Here is a 20,742-nt window from a genome sequence, read left to right on the forward strand (position 1 = left end):
AAATATCCCTCCTGATCTTTGATGGTCACATGCAGTGTGGGACCAGCCTGTTCTGTGTCTCTGCCCTTCCTACCCGTGTGGAGGTGGCTTCTTCTGCACGTCCTTAGTTGAAGGGCTTCAGTTCAGCAAGATTTTAGGTGATTCTTAATAATGGTTGTTTTGTAGATTAGTTGTTAATTTTCATGTGGTTGTGAGAGAAGGTAAGCCCAGCGTTTACCTACTGCGCCATCTTGGTATCTACTGTCTGCCTTTTTCCATTTTTGCATTCTTATTCACATTTTTCTATGAATAAAATTTAAGATATTCAAAATCAACATAGCAGGGGGAGAGATATTCTTACATAAAATACAAGTCAGATTTTATTTCCTGTGGGAATAAAGCTCTAATAACAAAAATATTTCCTTAAATAATTTATGTATAATTACACCAAATTCATTACTGTGGCAAAAGTAATTAGCTGCCCAAGTGAAGACTCCAGTGAGCTTAAATTAGACAGCCTGGTAAGTCAAGCATTAGGCAGCATTGAATGTCAACAGCAGAATGAAGGACTAGTTACTGAGTAGCCCCACTTCTGTTTCTGGACATAGCTGGAAAAGTTGTGACTTAACACTAATTCAGAAGATACATGGGAAATCCAACTAACATTGAAAGTTAACCTGTTCCGTATTTGTAAAGAGATAACTTTCCTCATATTGATTACATCAGATAATGGATAAATAGCACATGGTGGGTAAGTAGATGCCCAGTAAATACCAATTTTCTGCCTTCCTCCAACTGGCTCCCATCCCTGAGTCATTTCTGCCCACTAAGAGGGTGCACATTGTTTTCACAGCTGCTTAGGACAAAGGGAAGTGCTCCCTACTTTGAACTTCTCCATCAGTCTCCATACTTTATAACTTCACCCCAATTTTGGAGTGCATAGAATTCACCTGCAGGGGTTTTTTACCTTTAGTCCTGGGCCCCACACTGCAGAGATTCAGCAAGGTAGGGTAAAACCTAGAAATCTACATATCTAACCTTTACTAGAGCTGTTTAAAGTATATTTGTATTTCATTATTGTGTTGCCATTAAAATACATATTCAGAAATGTTTTGTCTGTGCATTAACATCAAAAAATTTAAAAACTGGCTACAGTACTTTCTGAACTGCTGTGTAACTAAAAATTTTAAGACTACCCTGTTTTAAAATTTCCTTTATTTCCATAGATCTTTAAGAAACATTTCATCTTTGCAGATTGTAGTGCTTTCATTAACAGATTCATGTATTATTTTCCCATTTTAATACAAAAAAAATTCAGTCATCAGTTATTTCATCCGCTATTTCACTAAGTGCAGGATTAATAATGTCAACATTATTATATCAGTCATTCCGGTGGGTCACATAAATTGTGCCAATACCCACTCAAAAGATAAGCTTAATAACAGATGCCTCCAGGAGTATACAAGAACCTTAGTTTCTTGAAGTGAACTAGTACTGTTTAACAGGTCAAATTGCTAATCTACAAAAATAAACTGGAAAAGACTCAAGTGTACTGCTATACACATCACATGGCAAGTTTAGTTCAAGAACCTCTGTAATGTTCATTTGTACACTTCTCTGCTATCATTGCAGAAGCCTCTCCTGAACAAAGTGTACTTTATAATTTAAAACAAACTTGGTAAGATAAAATATACCAGTTACCAGTAGGCTGTTCTATAGCAGAAATTAATTACAACCATTTTCCTCAAGTGACATTAAAGACAACAAAGTTGAAAATAAATATGCAAGCATCCAGTAAACTAAACTATATTTAGAAATCCAGGTACAAAGCACAGCTGAGCCTATGACTATAGAAGATAAATTAGACATATAAACTAACAATGAAGCAATTTCTTCCAAATAGCAGGAAATGAGTTCTCTGATACCATTATTCAGATCATTATTTGTGTTTATTAATTTTGGAGTTTTTTAAAAAAACCCTTTGCTAATTATGACATTTGACCAGATATACCAACAAGTATACCTTAAATCAGACAGCATGAAATAAATGGCCACATAATTTCTGATGATTTGAACTCCTTAACAACTTCAGTTTTGTATACTGTAGAAAGGTTCAAGAACCTCTGTTGATTTGGTATTTATGAAAGCTTTTAACAGTTATGTTCTTATCCATTGATTAATCCACATTAATGAAAAACTCAGTCATTTACAAACATGTAAGCCTTGAGTGCCAGAGTGATCGGTTTTAAGTTCTCAGGGATGCTATTTGACTTATTTTCTCCAAAGCTTCACACCTTTCCTCCCTCACCTTGTAAGGAAAACAAAACAAAAAAACTGCAGAATAGAGGCAGATTTCCAGATTTAACTATAAAGAAAACTAAGATTTTTTTCAGGTTTGGATAATAACCTTTAGTTAAGAGGAATGCCAAATATATATATATGCCACTTTTAAAATTTTTTATGAAACTGAACATGAAACAAAATCCAAAGAGATGAATTCCAGCTAAGTCATATTCTTTGAGAATGAATGAGACATAATGAGATACGTTAAGACATGACACACTTATCATCCGTAATCAAACACTTCAATTCCCTGCCTCAAGTTGACTTGGAAGCTGGTACAAAGTCTACAGCTGCTTTAAAGAATGGTAAGGTAACATATTTTAAAAGCCTGTAAACCATTAAAAGCACTTAGGTATATGTTTTACATTCGAAACTAACTTATGGAGTCCTTTTTATTCAATTTAAAAGTCAGCCCCCACATATTTGTGGTTGCTTTTCCTGTTTTTAAAAGGGGGTACTAATAATTTAACTTAATAATTTAACCATCCTAGAGATAAAGCAGTTGTGAAGAATTCTTTGTGTATCTTGGATGTTCTAGGTAATTCTTAAGAACTTCATTTGTTCTGCCTTAATCTGAAACTCTTCCAACATAGCTTCTGACCAGCAAAGAAACATTCCTTGGGCAGTGTGAAGTGTACTGATGATGGGAGCGTGAGCCCAGGTTGAAGCATACAATTTGGTTATAACTACTGACAGTTAACAAACATTCTTATCTGCTGAGAGCAAGAAATGCCTTTACCCCGTAACTCCTGAGATTCTTAAGAGGGAAAACTAATTTCACAAACAACTTTTAAGACAATCCATGTATAATTCTAAGAACTGCACATATTTAGGGTATTAAATGTTTTTTTTTTGTAAGGCATCAATGATTAAATTAATATAATGCATGTCTAACACAAGATGGTTAACACTCGGTATCATAAAACCACTTATCTTTTCTCTTAAACTTCTCTAAGTCCTGCTACTTTTACCAGCTTAAATAAGAAAAGAATGCCTCTGGCCTAATCAACTATGGTTATTAAAAAAAAAACCTAAGACATCTGAAACTATTAGGCACATCAAAGTTAGTTTATGTAGTTCAAGGTTCCCTTCTTAAGGGGCAGATGAGTTACCTGGCACATACATATGGAACTATAAAGATCATCACTAAATTCAACTTTCACATTTTTAGTTAAACTAAAAGACTTATAGTAAATATTCAAATACATCATATCTTCAGTTACAACTGAATAAGTGTAACATTTCACCAGATAAAAGCTGGAATTTAAGTATGAGACTCCTTCATACACTGTGCTAGTATTGGTCTCTTCTTCTTTTTAGACGAAAGCCAGTCATCAATACTTTCAACACAGCAGTTTAGAAGATAAACGTCCAAAACAGTTGACTTAGTTGTAGTCCGTAATTTAGCAATCAATGCCACTGGCATCATAATGCTGTGGAGAGCAAGTGTATCTCCATGTTTTAGTCAGATTTGTCTTTCTTCTTTCCTGTTAAGGGCACTTTGTTTACAACAGCAGACCCAACAGCTGTAACACCTCCAGCCACAGCAGACACGCCTCCTTTCACCAGCCCGATTCCCATGGAAGGCACAGTTGTAACAGCTGTTTTGGTCACCTCCAGACTCTTTCCACCAATCCAAGCCACACCACCAATGGTGGCACCAACAGCTCCCTTTGTAACACTGAAGATACCCCCCGTCACACGGGACAACATGCCTGGTTGCTGCTGTGGGTGATCTTTTATTGAACCTAATGAGAAAATACCATGAGACTGTTAAATATATGTCTTTATAAGAACAGTACAAATCATTAAATAACCTAAAACTTCTTAAGCATCAGGAGGTTGTTCAGATACGGTTAACCACATAAATACAAATTTCCATATTTGGCAATGGCTAAATTTATAAAAAACAATTTTTAATTGAAATTATTTGAGTAATAAGCACAGTTAATATATATTATTAAATAGCTGAAATAAAAGACAAGAAATAATAAGCATCTGAATGTATGGTAGTTCCCCTTATCTGCAGTTTCATTTAAGCAGTTTCAGTTACCCACAGTCAACTATGGTCTGAAAATACTATATGGAAAATTCTAGAAATATAAACAATTCATAAGCTTTAAATTGCATGCCATTCTGAGTAGCACGATGAAATCTTGTGGTGTCGCCCTCCCTCCCACCCCAGAGGTGAATCATCCAATGCCCAGCGCTCCCACACTGCACATACAGGACAGGAAGGTATTTTGAGACCACAGTCACATAATTTCTATTACAGTATATTGTTATAATTCTATTTAATTAGCAGTTATTCTTGTTAATCTCTTACTGTGCCTAATTGATAAATTAAACTTTGTCATAGGTACACATGTATAGGAAAAACACAGTATATAGAGGGTTCAGTACTAGCCAAGGTTTCAGGCATCCACTGGGGGTCTTTGAATGTATCCCCTGCAGATAAGGGGGGAGGGGCTCTGCATTAATCATATTATAATGGAAAGGATTTCATAATTGGTAATTATTTTGTAATCAAGGTCACTAACACTAAGGTGGAAAATCCTGATTTCAGGATAGAACATGTAACTGCTTCATGCTGAATACCTCATGTAGGATTATCCTGCTATGCCAAATTTGGTGCATCTGCATTTAATGAAGACAATTTTCTTAGTCAAATCAGATAAATCTTAATGCTGTTAGTCTTCAATTACAGTGTGTTCTTAATTACCACCATATAAACTATCTACTCTGCAGACTACTACTGTTTAGCAGGTTGCCACACAGCCATTCCTGAGGCTCATTCTCTTCCTTGACAATCATGCTCCTGGCCAGCCTTTATCTATCCCATTCCTGATGACTTTTTCACAGAGTCCTTATTAATTTTCTCACTGAGTCCTAACTTTTCAAAACTCTAGGATTCTAGTCCTAAAAAATGAAGGAAAACAGATGAGCTAATAATTTTCTAGGCTATTTCTCCACCAAACTAAACTAAAACTAACCAGCTTAGTTACCTCTATCCTTTTTTAGGCTTAAGTATGAACTTTTCATTCTGTTTATTTTCCTAACAATTTTATTTTGCCTACCAACATAAGAAATGTAGAAAGGAACTCTTGGACAGTGGTAATAGAACTGGGAAGGAAATGCAATACCCAGGGCAAGAAGGTCAGCCCGGGCCTCTTCCCAGAGACAGCCTCGTCTCTGCTGCTCCATTCTGGTTTGTCGGCCACTTCATCCCTATTCTTCAGTTTGATTCTTTCTTACCTAATGATTGTCCTGTGCAAACATGCTGTTGTCCAAGGAGATCACTACTTGAATTGTTATAATTATACCAAAACCATAAATAAAAAATGCTTATCGGCATTTTCTGTATATAGTCAGAACACTTAATTGTGGTTAGTGTTTCCAAGGATTTCTGAAGTAAAGGTAAGAATAAAATGATTCATAATATCACAGTTTTCAAACAAAGAGAATTTGAATTAAGCAAACCCTAATACCCTAATATAAGAGAGAGCTACCAATTATAATGTAATGAAATAACAGGAGTTAACAAATCCCAAGTGCCTCCTGAGTTTTTGTATGCACAACATCAAAACTAAACATCTTTCCTCTGCACACCACCTCCACTCTACAAATGAAAGGACATTCTTTCGTGTGAAATGGTTTTAAAATAATAAGAGTAACAGAAAAATAGATCATATGTAATAAAACAGTTACATTATATTCCCATTCACCAATATCTGTTTTGTTTTTAAAGGCTAAAAAGGTTTATCTTCAGTTATTTTTGGAACATATTTACTGACGAGGTCAATAGGTATGTTAAATTTAATAAAAACCATCATAACTTTAATTCACTAAGACATTTTTTTCCATTCTTAGTGTTACAGATGTACACTTACCTTCTGGTGGTTCATCACTAAGGTAAGATGGGATTTCTTGATTTTTATCTGCCTGATTCATGATCTCCTAAAAAACACACACACACATTTTAATCTCAAAATGTGAGACTACCTCTTACCACATGCTCAATTAAGACTTTATTCAGATAAACAACATTTTAAAATACCCTTCACAAGTCTACTTCATCTTGTTTCTTCCTTCATGGTACTTAAGGAGTACTTTTAATTACACTAGTGGATTATAAATCTTATCTCAAATACCAATCAAAGAATGACAGCATAATACAAGCTTTCCTACGTTGTTACTGCTGTTTCAATGTAAACTGAAGATGACTAATTGAAAAAGTTGGAAGGTAGGGGTTAGGAGACAGAAATTTTAAGTGCTTCCTCCTATAGAATACTGAATAACTTAACTATAATTTATTTCACAACAGACTTAAAGAAAACCTGTGCTAGGTATGACTAAAAAAAATGTGTTCTATGTGAAAAATTTCTAAAAAATATGACATCCTTCTATAAAGATGACACCAATCCAAATCACTAAGAGATGGATTTTGATTACATTTTACAGGTGTTTTTAGAGCTCTTATAAATAGGCAACAAAAGAATTCAAAATCTATGAAAAAATATTTATAGACTATGATTACCTCTAAGTACTAGTAAGGGAACCTAACAAATAAAAACTATGTTGGGATGAAGAAAATGTAGTTAAACTTTCTTTTCACAATTTCCTTTACTATTTTAAAATATTTGCTTTTATATTCACTTGACTAAGTAAAAATTAAAACAAGTCAAGACTGGTCTAAAACTTTTCTTGCTTGGCCAGAAAACGCGGGATATGGTCCTAGCAGTGAACTAAGTATTTCCTAGTCATAAAACCATGGAGCCTAAATTACTGTATCTGTGCATATACAACAAAGATTAAAAGGATATTGTGAAATCCTGCCATTTATGACAACATGGATGAACCTTAAGGGTATTGTGCTAAATGAAATAAGTCAAAGAAAGGCAAATACTGTATGTCTTCACTTATATGTGGGATCTAAAAAGGCTGAAACCCAGTAGATCGGTGGTTGCCAGGAGCTGAGGGGTGGGGGATGGGGTAAATGGGGAGATTTTGGTCAAAGGGTGCAAACTTCCAGTTATGAGTAAGTTCTGGGGATCTAATATACAGCATGTACAGCATGGTGACTATAGATAACAATAATGTATTATATACTTGAAATTCAGTGCTAAAAGATAAAATGTTCTCACCATAACAACAAAAAAGTAATTACATCCAGAGACTTAGCATGTTTTCAAGGTTCATACATATTGCAGCATGTTTTAGAACAAAATGGTTAATTTTAAGTGATCAAAGAAAGGTCAAGGGAAGTTTCCCTTTCCTACTGCTTTTAAAGCACCAGATGATCAGATAAAAATTCATCCATATTTCCTAATATATTTCAGGAATTGAGGCAGAAAACATTGGTCGTGACTGAGGGTGGCAGAGGTAGTGGTTGTGAGAAGTGGGATTTTTCAAAGGTAATTTTACCTGCATGCAATTCAACTTGCAATGCCTTTAAAACCTAAATCCTGTGTAAAGTGGGACTTCACTGCACCCCACAGATTCCAGGAGCACATGTCAAGTGCCCTGACTCAGGCTACTTATCAAGAGCACCTCATCTTATGCTGGTCTGGCTTGTGAATTTAGCACGTCATCCCATACACACTTAAGATTTAAAAAGTAAAGACACGTAATCTCTGACAAAAAAAAAAGGAAAAAAAATCAGCTGCTGCATTACTGGGAGGAGTTCTTGACTGACTAGCCTTAATTTTAAAGCTCTCTTAAACCAGAATGTTAAATTTATTTCCATTCATATTCATATTTCTTTAATTTATCATCATGGTAAGATCATGAGGAATTATATAGCATAGTGTTTAAGGTTCTGGGATCAGACAGTCTTAAGTTTGAATCCCAACTTGACCATAAGCTGTGTGGCTGAGGACAAATAACTTCATCAGATCCTTGCTGTTTAGGAAATATAAAATAGAAATTAAAGATATTCTAGCCCTAATTCTAAGATGAGAATACTACTTAACAGATTCAAAACAAAACATGCAGAAATTCCTGGCAGAATATGTGTCTCACTTCCTAAGGAATAACTAATTATTCTGGAGCTCCTTTCTTCCCCACTAGACTGTTAATTCCTAGGAGAGAGACAGTTTGTGTAGTCTGCTCATCACTGTAGCCCCACTGTGTGCCATACACATACAAGTCCAGGAGAGCGCCTGGCTGACCACTAAGCAACAGATGTGACCATGCCCATAAGAAATATGGGGAAATTATATACACATATACATCTTACATATTTTAGCTGGAGTTTAAAAAACAGATGTGGTAGCAATTGTATACATTTCAAAACTACCTTTCTGTATATATCCTACAAATCCCCACTAAGTCTTTTCCTCCTAATACAGAACTCCTTAAAAAGTAATATTTTTTCCATGTTATAATTTAAAAAAGAAAAAGACTTCCATGTAAAAAATTAGAGCTGCTTTATACAACAATAGCATAAAAGACATGCAGATTAATGTAAAATGAGCTGACATTATCCTTCTGTGAGCAGGCGGTGAGAAGCCATGAGCAGTAACACTGTCAGACCTGTGCTTTAAGGAGGTTACTGAAACAAGGACAGATGGAAGGAGAGATTAAATACAGTAAATGTCTACTTCAGTAGTCCAGTGACATGGAATAAGTCTGAACTCTTGCCAGTTTTTCCTGTTTAAATAAATGTTTGGGCCAAAATCCTAGGAGTCACCCTTGATTTTCTCCTTTTTTACATTCCCATCTAATCATCGGTAATTGTTGCCTAAATGAATCCAGAATATGACTACTCACCACCTCTACTGCTAGCACTATTGACCAGGCCTACATAATAATCTCTTACTTGGACTACCAAATCCCGTAACTGGCCTCTGAGCTTCCACCGTTGGAAGGCTAGACCGTTTAACCATGTCATACTTTGCTTACAACCCTCCCAATGCTTCCTGTTTTTCTCAGAATAAATTCCAGAATCCATCCCTTCACCTTTGAGGCCTGACATCTAACACTCTGATATCATTTCCTACCACTTGCCTCTTGTTCATTCCAGCCTAGCAACACGGGAGCTTCCTTGCTCACCTTCTCCTGAAAGGCTTGTACCCAAAATACGTACATGGCTTTGCTTCCTTCCTTCCTTCAGGTCCTAGTGCAAAAGTCCCCTTATCAGAGGTCTTCCCTGATCACCTCAGAATAGATAAGCACCCTCCTGCTCCTCTATCATTTTCACCTAACCCTGCTCTTTTCTTCTTTGTTCTTACTGTCACTGATATATGTATCTGTTTATGTCTCGCTCAATTAGAATGTAAGCTCCAGGAGAACAAGGTTTCGTTTTGTTCACTGCTCAGTCCCAGAGCCATAATCAATGACTGATGTGTGACGGCTGCTCAAATAGTTGAGGTTTTTTTGTTTGTTTTGTATGAAGTAGAACATAACTTCGGTATTACTGTGAGATAAAAGGAGAATAGAGGATGTAAAATTTCTGGTATGAGCAACTAAGTAGGCACAGACGATGAACATGTGATAGGAAAAGAGAAACCATTAACTTCTGAAAGAAGATGAAGGACTTTTATTGTGGTAAGAACACTTAACTACCCAATTAAGTGTACAATACATTATTGTTGACTGCAGGTACAATGAACCGACTTGTTTTTGAACAGCTGTACTGGAGATGCCTTTAGGGTACCCACAGGAGATGTTTAGCAGGCCATTGGATTTAAGGGGCCTGAAACTCAGCATGAAGTCTGAGTTACAGTTGAGGGCCTGAGAGTAGTTCGAAGTGGTAGCTAAAGACATGGGGGACGGACGTGATGTGATCCAGGAAAAGAGTGATGAGAGAGAAGTAGACTGATAATTGGACTGCTCATACTTAAGAGGTGTGTGAAAGAGAAGCCAACAAAACACACACTATACCTGAACATGAACAGTCAAATGAGTACAGCCTCGTGGAAGGCAAGAGATGAATTTTAAGTTTCCTAAAGATACACATAATGCAGACATTAAAATAATTTATAAAGATCAAATACTATGGGGAAATGCTAATGTTATATTTAGAGAATATAAAAGGCATATCCAACTTTTAAAAAAATGCACACAGAAATACTATAAGGAAGTATACCCAAGTCATGATAAAGATTGCCACTAGGGGATAGGGAAGAATTACATTAATCGGTACATATGCAAGTATATAATTTCCATACATAGAAATACATATTTAACACCTGTATTTTAATTTTCTATGATAAACAGGTGTTGCTTTTATAATTAAAGAAAAATACATACTTTTAATTCGTGGGAATCAGTGATATACATAAAGGATATTTTAAAAGATTATACAGTTCATCTACCTAGTTATTCTAGGTTTTCATCCGCAAAACATCCAAAGAACAATGTACCTGAATCGCAAAATGCTGACTTGAGGAAAATGACATCACTGCGTTTTTGTTCCCGGTTATGTCCCTGGGAAGGAAACCCTAACAGACAGACTTATGCAGGCTATTCCTACATGTTAAGGAATTACCCACTGCATCACTTGACAGCTTTGACATGGAGGTCTACAGAAGAAATTTCTTTAGAGGTATTCAGAAAACCTTTTGTTTCCCCCCAAATATTTAGCATGTTCCCTTCTCTTTGAGATCTATGTACTTTCCTGTTTAAAAGCTACAAAGATGTGATGTCTCCCTTTTCCCTTTGGCTTCTAGGAAGCTTATATCTAAAATGACTACTGCTCAACTAGGTACAATCCTGTGGCCTGCATAGTTGTGTCCTACTTCCATCACCCCCAAACTCCACACCTTCTCAAGACCTCCATTTGTACTGCAATTTTCCCTCGTCTGCAATTGGAATATCTTACTTATATTCTTACTTTTTTGTTTGTGCATGTTTTTGCTGTAAACTGACACATATTTGTGGGATACAACATTTGTGGAGTAAGTGGGATAAAAATATCGCTTGTGTACACATTAACTTTAAGCATCACAAGAAAAGATGCAAACCAATACGGGTATATGGTCCAGATTTTTGGTTATAAAAATACTTTAAGCTGGAATTGTGCCTTTCAAATGTACTTCTGTAAGAACAGGCAGTGCTATGTCAGGGGCTTCAAGGACACAGGAGACACATGATGCATGTATTTTATATTTTACTACACAGTAATTTAAAATACTATTTAGTTTTTAAATATACACTAATTAAAAAGTTTAAAGGGCTTGAGAATTGTTTAAGATTACTAGACTTGCAAGAAATTTCATTCTTGCCTGGAGCTTCTTCAGTGTACACTCTGAAATTTACCAGCCCTCTTCCCAGCCCAACCACATTCCCACCTCCCCCATGGAAGGCTCTTAAGTTAGGAGTATTTTTGGTAGAAGAGTTTGAAATACACTATTATACAGAAACATTAATAGTTAAATTTAATATCGTTCGCAACAGATACCAACAGGATTATCAATAAACAATAAAACAAAATCTGGAGCTCTGCAGGCCAGAAGCCTGGCTACCTAGACAGAGGAACTTGCTATAACAGGGCTCTGCAAGTCCTAAGGGGCCACAGACATTATTTGGTATGTAAGACTTGGATTTTTTTTTTATGTTTGAGTTTCTTGTACATCACTGGTATTAACAGCAAGTATGCAGTATTAAAATTCCTCTAAAACTCTTAGGCAATAAAAATTATGTAAAAGCCATGGTATCTGAAATATATATGTATTTTTTTCTAAACTCCCAATTTGATAAGTTACCTTATAAAGGTATTTTTGCTAAAATCCTTAGTTATATGTAATGCCATCTGTACTTTTTCTTCACATAAACCATTCCCAACCTCCCCACACATATATGTGTCAAACTTTTAGTGATATTATCTCTTTATGGGCATTATCACTGTGTCACTAAGATAATCTGCTAGTAAAATTTATAAGTATACACATGGAGACAACTAACCGACAGTAAAAGTGTCACAAATGACTTTTTAAATGTGTTATCCTTAAACAAAATTACTAAATTCTATGCAAACTATCTGCCTTAAACTGAGTCATTACTTCACCATCCACTTGGGTCGCTACTATATGCAGGCCTCCTGGCAGGCACGGAGACTGCAGCGTGGTTAAAGAAACAGGACTGCTCTACACCAGCGAGCACCGTCCAGTGTGGAGACACTTTCCCTGCACTTACCAACTTAATCTCATTGAAACACCAAAGAAATGTCTGCTCTCTAGGAACTCAGAATGGACAAGTTTATATTAAAAAGCGCCCTTTCCTAAGGATGGTAAAGACAGAAAACAGCCTTTAAATCAGAATAATTTAACTTATTCTATGGACATAAGCAGTGTTACCATTTGGTCCTGACATGAACAAACTATACCAACTAAAACTGATTGTAAGTGTGTGCTTTTTAAAAGAAACTATGAAATGTAAAAGACGACTTTGCTGGAGACTGCAGTTCACTGGCAGTAACTGTAAGCATTTTAGGCCGGGGAGAAATAATTCTTGTCCAGTACCATAGTATCAGATACAGTAGCTGGCAAATATAGTGAGCAAGGATTTCTAAGAACACTGTTCCCTAGAAAGTCATTTCTTCTGATAACAGAAAAAAGTAAACAAATGTTTCTTAGGAAGTTTGTTTTTTTTTTAAAGGAAAACGGATGAATCGATGTTATTTGTGGATATCTGGTGTCACTTTACATATATATAAAGTTTTCATTAATAATGAAAACAAAGTCTGAAAATGGTATGTAAATTTGCCTATGGCTAAACACCCCTCTGTGTACCAAAGGAAGGTAAACAGCATTAGCAAGTTGTATAAAATACAGTGTACAACATTTTACATTCAAAGCTGCTTCAAAAACCTGGTATTAACCAGTAAGTGCTAATTTCCATGTAAGAAAAAGACTAAACGAATCAGCTAAATTCTTCTACCTATTCTATGTACAGGAACTTTGTCACATCCTCATTCCCATGTGAGGGTGAGTTCTTTGCCATATAACTACAAGGAATTTCAAAAATATATTTATACAAAGCTTTAACACACATATACCAACAAGCAACACACACACACACACACACACACACACACACACACACACACACACACAGTGTTTCCCTGAAAATAACACCTAGCCAGACTATCAGCTCTAATGCGTTTTTTAGAGCAAAAAATAATATAATACCTGGTCTTGTTATGTTGTTATATGGTCTTATTTTACTATAAGATTAATTTTTGCTTCAAAAGATGCATTAGAGCTGATTGTCCAGCTAGGTCTTATTTTCGAGGAAATACAGTACACACACACACACACACACACACACACACACACGAGCTTACTGTTTTTAGGCTTCTCTAGTTAACCAACTATCCTGAACAGGCTGCTTTTAAAAATGGCCCTTGTCCATTAAATCAACAGTAAACAGACTACAAGAAATGCACTGAATCTGGCAGGAAAGAAAAAAAAAATCTGCAGTGAAACTTGTAAGTGATCCCGTAGTGACAAGTAACAACTGATAATATCAAAACGGCAATTTTTACGTGTTGCCTTTAAATGAAACATTAAGCAGAATTACAGTATACTATCAAACCAGATAACCAGTACACCAGTCATCTTCACTAAATTATTACCGCATTAGCTCAACAGACACTTGTGTCCCTACTATGTGTCAGACACTGTATTACGCACCAAGGTTTCAGCCTGAACAAGCATGTAAAGGCCCTACTCTGAAGGTATTTATATATATAATCCAGTGAGATAGCTTCAGGAAGTTGCAAGACCACAAATACTCAATGACTGAAACAAAGAAAGGTAAAGATTTTCCTGGAGTCGGGGGGAAAAAAACATACAAGAACTGCTTTAAACTTTTCTAACAATGTTTGCTACATGTGGACAAATTTTTACCTAACATAGTTTGTGGGGCATCTGTTATAACAGACTAAAGAAATGAAAGTGGAAAAAAATCAAAACAGGATGCATATGGGTTTATTAAAGGTTGTTTCCCTGTTTAAAACATAGGTACGGACACACACGCCTGTACCTGTTGACGCGTATCACTACGATACTCCCGGGGAGCCTTTAGAGCATCCACACCAGTGCAAGTTGTAAAGGTTAAACAACAGCACACAACAAATAATCACAGTAAATGTTTCATTTGGAATTAGCGCCGTGTTCAGAGCGCACAGGAAGAGTTTTCTGTGTGTCTAGGTGTCTGTGACCCTTTCCCCGCGCCCCCTCTCCCCCGCTGATCCCTTTAGGCACTAGCCAGTCTTTCTTTTTTTTTCCCTTGAGCAGAGGGAGTGACGTGGCAGGAGAGGCAGAAAATGACCCCGGAGGAGCGCGGCTGGGCCGAGCGCCGCACCTCCTCCCCCCGCTGCTCGCTGCACCCCCAGCACCCCCAATCCCACAGGGTTCCAAAACCTGTCTTTTACGCAGAAGAGGCGACTTATTCAGGAGAGGGGATTCGACTGGAAGTGCGAGCTGAGGCGCAGCCTTGAAGCTGCGTGTGCTTGGCAGGCGCGGTTTCCTGTAGCCTAGGCGTCCGCGGTGGCACCCCCGGGCGCTCCAGCGGGCCCCGGTCACCCCCGGCGCCGCCCACGCCTCTCCATCCCCGCACTTCCAGGTCTGGGCCGGGCGCGGGGTCGAGCTCTCCCGCCCGGGAACGGCCCTGGGACTGCCCCCGGGGCCCAAGGCCGGCGCGCCTGGACCGACGAGGGAGGTTTATCAACAGGTCAGGAGTTACGGGGCCGGGAGCCGGGCACGCGGCGCGGCTGCCCCCCGCTCCTCTCCGCGGCTGCCGACGCCCTCATTTCCCGCCTGACACCCCAGGGGCTAGAAGTCAGGCGGCGGCTTCCACCGGGAGCCCGATTTCAGATGCCCGCGGAGGAGTCGGGGACAGGTCAGGAGCACCACCCCGCCGGCGGACCTCCACCGCCCCCGGCATCGCCAGCCCCTCCCCCGGCCCCGCTCAGGGCCCCCAACAGGCCCCACGCGGGGATCCGGGCCCCGGAGCCCGAGGCGGGGAGAGGCACGGCAGCTAACGGAGGACGGCGACAGCGAAGACGGCAGGAGGCCAGCACGGCATCCCCCACCCTCGCAGCCCGACTTACCGCCGGGGTCGGGGGCCGCCGCCTGGGGCCGACGCCGGGCGGAGGGAGCGGGTGGCACCGAGAAGGGCTGCGGCAGCCCGAGTGGCTGCGGACTCCGGAGGCGCCTCCTCACGCCGTGCAGCCAGAAGACTCGGTTGACGGAGGCGGCGGCCTCTGGCTGCGGACGTGGCGCCGGACGCGACCCGCCCCCTCTGTCGCCTCCTCAGCTCCCGCCTCCTCCCGCTGCTCGGCCTCAGACGCGCACGCGCACCCTGGGCCTCTCCCGCGCCCACCCGTTTCTCGAACTGCCCGGCTCTCCCAGGAGCCCCCTGCCTGCCGCCCGCCGACGTGCGCACGCGCGACGCCCCCGAGGCCTGCCCCCGCCCCTTCGCCCCCAGGTGCCTCCGCGGGAGCCCCTCGCCGCTCTGCGCGCGCGCCTTCTCCGGGGGTCTCCCCGCCTCCTTTTCTCCGCCGTCCAATCAGGTCCGGCGAGGGGCACCGAGCCCCGGGAACCCGGCGGCTGCGGCCGTTGCACAAACCCCGGCCGCCACCTGCAGCCGTCGTTCCGCTACCCTAACGGTCGCTCGGAATTCAGAACCTTCGCCCTAGGGCAGGTGTGTCGGTCGCCAATTTCCCCTGCTCTTTCTTCTTCCTGGGGTCGCAACCTTCTTTCCTTACCTGCTTCCTCTCCGGGGGAGTGACGAGCTGGGCCTCCTCTCCGCCCCTCACTGTGGGACTCGGCTCGCTTTTCCTGGGCGGTTGACAGGGATGACGAGAGAGAGAGAGATTGCTCATGTATGATCCTGTTTGTTGTAAAAGCTTCCCTGCCCTTAAATCGAGCTTTCTGAGAGTAAGTACCCCCCTGTGATTCGTCTTTGTCACCCGGCGCTCACTGCAACGCCGAGGGCCCGCCGGGCACTCGAAATTGGCCCGAGAGAATGGGTGTTGAGCCGTGCAAGGAGAAGTGAATTGGCAGTTAGCAAAACCCGGCTTTGGGCCGCTCCCCCCCTGCCACCCACGCCTGGCTCGCGCGGTGCTTCAGGTCTCGCCTGGCAGAGGCGCTGCTGGCCGTTGTACAGGGTGTGGAGGAGAGTGTGGCGGCAGGGAGGAGGATGCGCTCTGGACCTGAGCTCCGTGGGATGCGAAGCATCTCTCCGCGCGTCGAAGGAGGGGTCGTGTTACAACCCACTTCACAGGGTGTCGCGAAGACTACACGAGATAGGCTGCGCAAAGGCTGCTGAACCCGATAAATGGTATCTGTTGACTTGTTTGCCTCTCTTTCCACACCTGTAGAATGAAGATGACAATAAGCCATGGGTTTATCGAGAGAATCGAGAGATACTGGATGTGAAAGAGCTTCATAAACGGTGAGGCTTTATACACTCCTGCACAAGCGGGAGGGCTTCCTTCACAATCTAGTTAGCAAGACAAAACACTTGAAGCAACCAGTGAATAATCTAACAAAATGTTTTTTCATAGTGCAGAATAATCAGGTCGTGCAACTGAATAAATATTGACAAGGCTCAGCAAAGTACAAGCTCACCAAGGAAAGCATTCTGGAGGACGCAGGCTTTTACTCCTAAATGGAGTGGACTAAATATAGTTTGTGGTTTCAGGCTAATCATTGATTTATCAAAGCAGCAAATCAGATCTGCGTAGATCATTGTGCAGAGACTATCAAGATATTTCAGTTTTCCAGAACTAAAGGGGACATTAAATAATAATGTCGCTTTACAATCTGATTTGGATGAGGAGGAGGGACTATGAATTCTTTTTACCCAGCATGTGAAGAGGTGGATACCTACTCTATTTTCTTGTTATCACCTAAACCTCTGTCCTTAATATGTGATCTTTCCAAGGTGAACACTAGGCAAAAATTATGAAGCGCACAGTCTCATTGTTTCTTCTTTCCCTTGCACTTCTTTCTCTCTGCAAAAGAATTTAAACACTATTAAAGTATGAATGGCTGATGAAACTGTAGCCACTCCTGGGAGATTTTGCATTTTTACGGTTATTAAAGCCATAATCCGTAGCAGTGGTTGAAACTATCTCATAAACCAACTGAGATATAGGGGAGCTTTGGGGTGGAGGCTGTGAGTTCACCAGAACCTTCTGAAACTGCCAAGTATAGGTAGTCATGTGTTTCTTGTAAGTCTGACACTCGTCATTTCATATTGCCTCCGTTTTCTTACCTATAAAAATGAATAGCACCACTCAGTGCCCATCCACTCTTGGATCTAAAATGAAAATAAATGCTATGATCTTGATGGAGTGGATGCTGTGTTTGGGGTACCTGGGTGCAGCAGAAGGAGATTTAAGGAAATGAGGGACTATGCATTTTATGGATTAAATCCACTCAGCTCTTGATTCCTGGTCTGAAATCCCATTCTTAGATTATTAAAATGAAACTTTTTATTTCTGGACACTATTTTTGAAAGATTGTAATAATATCTTAGAATAATGGTAGTCCCAATAGTCCTGCAGACAATAACTTTTTTTAATGGAAAATTCTTAATACAGCCTATATCAATTATCCAGTCTCTTAAATGGCTGAGTTTTCCTCTAGTTGATTACACAGAGCCTTTTGCGTTATTGAACAACTAGAGCAATTAGATGTGACATTGCATGCTTAACAAGGTGGGGTAGTTCAAAAAAGTGAGGCCCAGAAAGAAGCAAGCTGGAAACCAGAAACATGAAAACAAGAGATACATTATTTATAGTGTACATTGAAATTGAAAGGGAAGCCAATCTAACCTTTGTCCATCACATGAATCTACCTCTTAGCATATGCGCAGTAACAGTTTTCATTGTTGAGTTGTCAGCCACTCTTCTCCATGTTTCTATGTGAACTCATTTAAATGACAAATCATTTGGTGTAGTGTCCACACATTTTCCTATTTGACCATGTTTTTGTGAACTGTGCTGGCATTTTTAAATGATCTGGACAGTTAACAGCTTTCTATAGATTACCACCACCCAATGTCAATTGTTTTGCTTTTCTATTCTCACTTTCTTACTACTCTTTGACTTTCCTGGCACAATTACCCGGAGTATTCTTGGTTTTCCTTTCTCTGCCCTAATATCTTTCTTAATCTTTTCTGTGACGTAATAATAATAATAACTAAGATTTATTTGATACAAGTTTTTAGTATGTATCATCTAATTTCTCCCAAAAGTGCAATGAGGCAAGTACTGTTATCCCCATATTCATATGAGGAAACTGACTCATGGAGAAGTTAGATAATTTATCCAAGGGCCCACAGTGAAGAGCAGAGCTACCCAAGGGCCCACAGTAAAGAGCAGAGCCAGGAATCAAACCATTTTTTTCTGACTCTGGGGCCTAAGTTCTTAACTACTATATTCTGAGAAAGAGAACAGATGTTCCTGATACCAAGTAGCTGGCCTGGTGCTGTCAGCTAGGTCTTGGTGTTGCTAGGAGTGGGCGTGGCACAACTAGGCCTTGTTGTCTCCCCTTGAACAAAAACAGTTTCAGAGAACATCAGCATCAGAAAAGGTCACTCCATAATCATGATGGATCAGGACAAACATAAGACTATTCCATAATTATGTCCAAACACAGGCAAAAACATAAACCTTATCCAAGCCTCCAAATGGAATACACAAACTGAAAATATCAAACGAATATGAGTGGCTGTTATTTCTTTACCAATTATAGCTTTAGCCTCATTCTAGGCTTCCATTTTTCTACATAAGATTTATTGAGCTACCCAGTCCTATAAGTCACCCCTGCCTCCTGACAGCATCTAATTTAGAGCAAAGTCCCCTAAGACAAATCCAAATCTTAATATAAATCTTCTAACACCCTCTTACTGCGATCCCTCACGGTTCCCCATAGTGTGTGTTCCCCCTTGCTGCAACATGTAATAAGCTCAACCTGTTCAACCACAGGTATGTTCCTGGCTAGAGAGCATTGTCATTTTGGACTGTCCTGTACTATGCATGTCTATGAAGTGAAAAGCATACTACTATGGCATTTCTTGCCAGGTAAAGAAACGGAACTGCCCACCCATCTCCAACCTTAGGACTGTCACACTGAAGATAGCGAGTTTCCTTCCTTTTTGTAGATTCTGTATTGAATGTCTGCTAAATGCAACCTTATCAAAAGATAGTGAAAAGAAACAAATGATGCTGGAATAATTTGACATAATTTTGCAAGAAAAAAAAAGAACTTCAACCTGTTAACTCATACCTTGTACCACATGCAAACTAACTCAAAATGGATCATAAATCTAAATGTAAAATTATAAAGTGTTTAGAAGAAAACATAGGAGAAATATCTTTGTGATCTTGGGTGAAGCAAAAAATTTCTTAGATACAATACCTAAAGCACAATCCATTAAAGAAAAACATGTTTTAATTTATAAAAACTTCTGTTCTTTGGATGACACTGTTAAAAAAATAAATGAAAGGATAAGCAACACACTAGGAGAAAATATTTGTAAAACATGTATCTGATATGTGACTCCAGAATATATGAAGAACTACAACTCAATAAGAAGACAAACAAACCATTTTTTAAGACATCAGCATAATTGAATGATCACCATAGAAGATATTTGGATGGCACAAGAAATGATGCTCAACATCACTAGTCATTAGGGAAATGCAAATGAAAACCACAATGAGATATCACTACTTGGTTAAAATAAAAATAATTCCAAATGCAGTTGAGGATGTGGAGCAACTACAACTCCCAGACCTTAATGCAAATATGGAATGGCAGAAACACTTGGGAAAACAATTTGGCAGTTTCTTACAAAATTAAACATATACTTACCATATGACCCAGCGATCCAACTTCTAGGTATTAAGCCAAGAGAAATTAAAACATTTTTTACACAAAAACCTGGACACAAGTTTTATAATAGCCAAAAACTGGAAACAGTCTAAATGTCCTTCAATTGGTAAATGGATAAGCAAATGGTGGTACACATATACAATGGAATAAAATCACAAATAAAAGGAATGAACTAGTGATACAACAACTTGAATGAATCTCAAGTGTATTATTGTAAGTAGAAGATGCAAACTCAGAAATCTATGTACTGATGCTTTCATTTATGTGACATTCTGGAAAAGCCAAAATTATAGAGAAAGGAAACAAATCAAGTGCTGCCTGGGTGTTGGGAGGGATTAAGTACAAAGGGGCTTGAGGGAATTTGGGGCGGGGGGTTTGACGGAAATGTTTTATATCTTAAGTGTGATGTGTATTACACAATGTATGCATCTTCCAAAATTCAGAACTATACACTAAAAGGTAATCTTACTGTATGTAAATTATATCAATAAGTCTGACAAAAAAGATGTTGAAATGCAAAAATATTGGGATGAAATAGGGCCAACATGAAGACAATATGAAGTAG

At 39.5% G+C, this 20,742-nt stretch overlaps 2 protein-coding genes across 6 annotated transcripts in view; one reads left to right on the plus strand and one right to left on the minus strand.

Annotated features, from left to right (window-relative positions):
* MTERF2 (mitochondrial transcription termination factor 2) overlaps nucleotides 1–20,742 on the plus strand; it is a 53,785-nt gene that overhangs the window by 14,730 nt on the left and 18,313 nt on the right. The window contains exons 4-5 of one of the 4 annotated variants that reach the window (XR_013993934.1): nucleotides 6,193–6,234; nucleotides 16,652–16,671. The gene's annotated coding sequence lies outside the window, so the exon portion shown is untranslated. Of the gene's footprint in view, nucleotides 1–6,192; nucleotides 6,289–10,994; nucleotides 12,303–16,067; nucleotides 16,209–16,651; nucleotides 16,726–20,742 lie in introns of those variants that run through there. The other 3 variants (XR_013993935.1, XR_013993937.1, XR_013993936.1) reach the window with 3 other exon arrangements.
* TMEM263 (transmembrane protein 263) lies at nucleotides 1,178–16,368 on the minus strand. 2 transcript variants are annotated; one of them, XM_081058352.1, is made up of 3 exons: nucleotides 16,037–16,368; nucleotides 6,213–6,279; nucleotides 1,178–4,070 (listed from the first exon to the last, which is right to left on the minus strand). In XM_081058352.1, exons 1-3 carry the CDS (start codon nucleotides 16,151–16,153, stop codon nucleotides 3,784–3,786), a joined length of 471 nt encoding a protein of 156 aa, XP_080914478.1. In that variant the 5' UTR covers nucleotides 16,154–16,368; the 3' UTR covers nucleotides 1,178–3,783. The 2 variants fall into 2 exon arrangements, with proteins under 2 accessions (XP_080914478.1, XP_080914479.1); XM_081058353.1 differs by lacking the exon at nucleotides 16,037–16,368 and adding an exon at nucleotides 15,380–15,750.

This window comes from Rhinolophus hipposideros (genome assembly GCF_964194185.1).
Source record: "Rhinolophus hipposideros genome assembly, chromosome: 9".
NCBI lineage: Eukaryota > Metazoa > Chordata > Mammalia > Chiroptera > Rhinolophidae > Rhinolophus > Rhinolophus hipposideros.